Source organism: Myotis davidii, unplaced genomic scaffold, assembly GCF_000327345.1.
Source record: "Myotis davidii unplaced genomic scaffold, ASM32734v1 scaffold1006, whole genome shotgun sequence".
Lineage (NCBI taxonomy): Eukaryota > Metazoa > Chordata > Mammalia > Chiroptera > Vespertilionidae > Myotis > Myotis davidii.
Window position 1 is genome coordinate 573,567 of NW_006297143.1, and position 3,514 is coordinate 577,080.

Sequence of the window (3,514 nt, forward strand, 5' to 3'; positions counted from 1 at the left end):
TGGGGCTGCCGTCTGCGTCCCAGTACTGCACCACGAAGGAGTCGAAGGGGCCCCTGGCCACCGTCCATGCGAGGTGCAGGGAGTCCGGGGTGCTGTCGGTCACGGCCAGCTCCCCCAGGCGGGGCCCTCCGGGGGTGTCGGGGGCCCCTGTGGCAACTTGCCAGGGGGCGGGTGTGTCCTCTTCTGGGGCTGGGGGAGAAGCCCGGGGAGAAGCTGAGGGTGTATCTGCATGTCTGTGCACATGTGCGTGCATGTCTATGCGTGTGTATGTGCATGTGTGCATGTGCATGTGCACACAGCAGGCCCTCCCGACTCCATCGGCTCCTGAGTGGCCCAAGGCTGAGGTGGGGACCTGGCCCTGGAAGCCAGTTGGGGAGAAGGGAGGGACTGAGGCCCTTCTAGCATCTTTTTCTCTTGAATCGGCCACATCCCTGCGCTGGCCGAGGCCTGCCACCCTGGGTCTCCCCGGGCACCAACACTGTGGCCACGACTGCTCTGTGGGCTCCGTTACCAGGTCTGAACTGGAGCTGCCAACCTTCTCCCCCCGTGTCTCCCCCGCCCCCACTCCGTGCTGAAGGCCTGGGGATGGAGGTGGCTGGTGAAGAAGGGGCAAGCCTGGGGGCTGCTGCTGCTCAGGGGGGCTACGGGCAGAGGGGCAATTCTTAGAGCTGCCTACACCTCCGTCCTGGCAACTTCCGGGGCCTGAGGGTCTGGGAAAGGGTCCCTGAAGTGTGGCTCCAAGGACAGCGCCTGAGGGGACAGACCGGCTACAGGAGGCAGGCCCAGACTCCTGCCCGCCCTCGCCGCTGTGGGCGGGTGCGGACGTGCATAACAGAGCACCTGGTGAGGGGGGTGGGGGGCTGCTGAGAAGGCCTTGCTTTCCCCTGCCCCCCAGGCCCCTGGCACAGAGGTGGCCAGAGCTGAGACGAGTTCCAAGCTCACGGCTGCCACCGCCCGGCCTGACCAGTGCCTTGCTCTCTATCGGCCTGGCCTCCTCCCACCCTCTTCCCAGTCCCTGCAAGAAGCCCTGGCCTCAGGGCGGTGAGGAGGGGCGGGAAGAGCCGGGGCAGAGCCGGGACACCCGCTGCAGTGGGTGCGGACGGGGCTGGCGGAGAAGTCTGTCTCCAGTCCCCTCGTGAGTGTCCAACGAAGAGAATTATGGAGCCCGAGGGCCCCTGGCCATGCGCCCCACCCTTGTCTGTGGCTCGTGGTCCTGGGAGTGGGAGAGGGTCCGAGACCCCCTCCGCCCTCCCTGTGACACCAGACGCCCCCCATGTGGATGTTTACTGAGCTCCAGGAGCGTATTCGTAACCACTATGCAGGTGTGGGGACAGCGTCGGGGGGATGGCTTGCCATGGCCACACACTGGCCACTGGGATCTGCACGCAGGTCGGCTGGGCCCGCAGGCTGGGCCCTTACGGCATCGCCAGCAGGGACTGGCGCGACGTGTGCAGTGCTCAGAGCAGGCCGGGCAGGGCCGGGGCGGCGGGTTGGCTTTGGGTGCTGGGACTGCCGGCCTGGGCCAGCTCTGGGAAAGGTGGGAGCGGGGCGGGGCTCACCTGTGGTGCCCTCAGGGGGGACGGGGCCCAGCTGCCTCCCGCCTGCCAGCCCATAGAGCAGGAACCTGTACTTCCGGTGGGGCTCCAGGCCGCCGACGGTGGCCTCGCGCTGGTCTGCGGCCACGGGCACCACCCGGGACTGCCCGTGTCTGTCCTTGTACTGGACCTTGAAGGAGTCGAACTTGCCCTGGGGGACTGTCCACGCGAGGCCCACGGAGTCCGGGGTCACGCCGGTCACTGTCAGCTCCCCCAGGCGCGGAGGTTGTGTGTCTGGGACTGGAAAGGAGAGAGAGGCGCATGGAGAAAGACAGGAAAGGTGACAGAGCAGAGCTTCCTCGGGGCCACGTGTCAGGAAGGGGAAGCAGAGGAGAGACAAGAGAGCAGCCGGGAAGCCCAGCCGCCATGCACCCGAAGGTCACCGGTTCAATTCCATCAGGGCACACGCCCCGGGCTGCGGGCTCCATCCCCAGTGCGGGGCGCGCAGGAGGCAGCCCGTTGATGTTTCTCTCTCATTGTTGATGTTTCTCTCTCTCTCTCCCTCCCCTTCCTCTCTTTCTAAAATCAATAAAAACACTGGGGATGGAGCCTGCAACCTCGGGCATGTGCCTGACCAGAATCAAACCTGGGACCATTCAGTCCTCAGACCGATGCTCTATCCACTGAGCCAAACCAGTTAGGGCTCTCATGTGGGGAGCTTATATTTTAAAAAAAGGAGCCAGGGAAGAAGCGGGTGTCCCTTGGGATAAGAGGTCGGGGAGAGGGACGGGGTGACGGCGGGGAGAGCACAGGACTGGGTCTCACCGACCTGGTGAATACATGGGTCTGAGGCCCCAAGGTCTGGAGCAGTGATGGCGAACCTATGCCTCTGACACATGAACTCATTTTTTTGGTTGATTTTTCTTTGTTAAATGGCATTTAAATATATAAAATAAATACCAAAAATATAAGTCTTTGCTTTACTACGGTTGCAAATATCAAAAAATTTCTATGTGTGACACGGCACCAGAGTTAAGTTAGGGTTTTTCAAAATGCTGACACGCCGAGCTCAGAAGGTTCGCCATCACTGGTCTGGAGGGTGGCGCACAGAACATGACCTTCCCACGGTTGCCACAGGGGGGGCGAAGGTGGCCTTTGGCCGCACTCACGGGTCTTGGCGTCCGCAGAGAGTGGGCCATGCCGTTTCGCACCCTGCACTCCAAAGAGTAGGAATTTGTACTTGCGGGCAGGGGCCAGGCCGGAGACGGTGACCTCCCGGAGGTCTCCACCCACGGGCACTGCCTGGGGCTGCCCCTGCTCGTCCCTGTACTGGACCAGGAAGGAGTCGAAAGGGCCCTGGGCCACCGTCCAGGACAGGAGCACGGAGTCTGAGGTCACGGCGGCCACAGCTAGCTCCTCCAGGCGGGGTGCCACCGGGGGCTCCGAGGGCAGGGTGGCTGCAACAGAGCAGAAGAGGCTCAGGGTTCAATGGCTTGAGAGGGTCCTTTCTGCCTACGAAACAAACATTGGGGCAAACTGCTCTCAGGTGAGCACGGGGCCCAGGACAGGGGCAGGTGCTGCTACCCCGCAGCCGCACTGTGGGGAGAGCGGCAGAGGGAGCAATCAGCGTGAGAAAGGGCCCGCGCGTGCCTTCAGGGCAGGAGCAGGACCCAGGCGCAGACGCAGATGGCCTAACTCCACCCACCGGGGAGCCACCCCAGGGCCCAGCCAGGGGCCTGGGGAGGCCGCACAGCAACACAGCAGCACCCACAGGCTCCCATCCAAAGCTACTGGATAAGGCCGGGGTCCTGGACACTGACCGGCTGAACACAGTCTCACCATCCTCACACATTGGAAGAAGGAGAGAGCCCGGCCCTGTGTGAGGAGTGCGGGCCACTGAGAGGAACAGAGTGAACTGCGTCCCACCCCACTCACCGGTCAGGCCAAGGGTGGACGCGGGGCCCACGCGCCGCCCCCCG

At 63.7% G+C, this 3,514-nt stretch overlaps 1 protein-coding gene across 1 annotated transcript in view; it reads right to left on the reverse strand.

Annotated features, from left to right (window-relative positions):
* TNXB (tenascin XB) overlaps window positions 1-3,514 on the reverse strand; it is a gene marked incomplete at its 3' end in the record, with an annotated part of 48,632 nt that overhangs the window by 3,259 nt on the left and 41,859 nt on the right. The window contains 3 exon segments of the mRNA XM_015569855.1: window positions 7-189; window positions 1,560-1,835; window positions 2,705-2,992. Coding sequence (XP_015425341.1) covers window positions 7-189; window positions 1,560-1,835; window positions 2,705-2,992 — 747 coding nt within the window.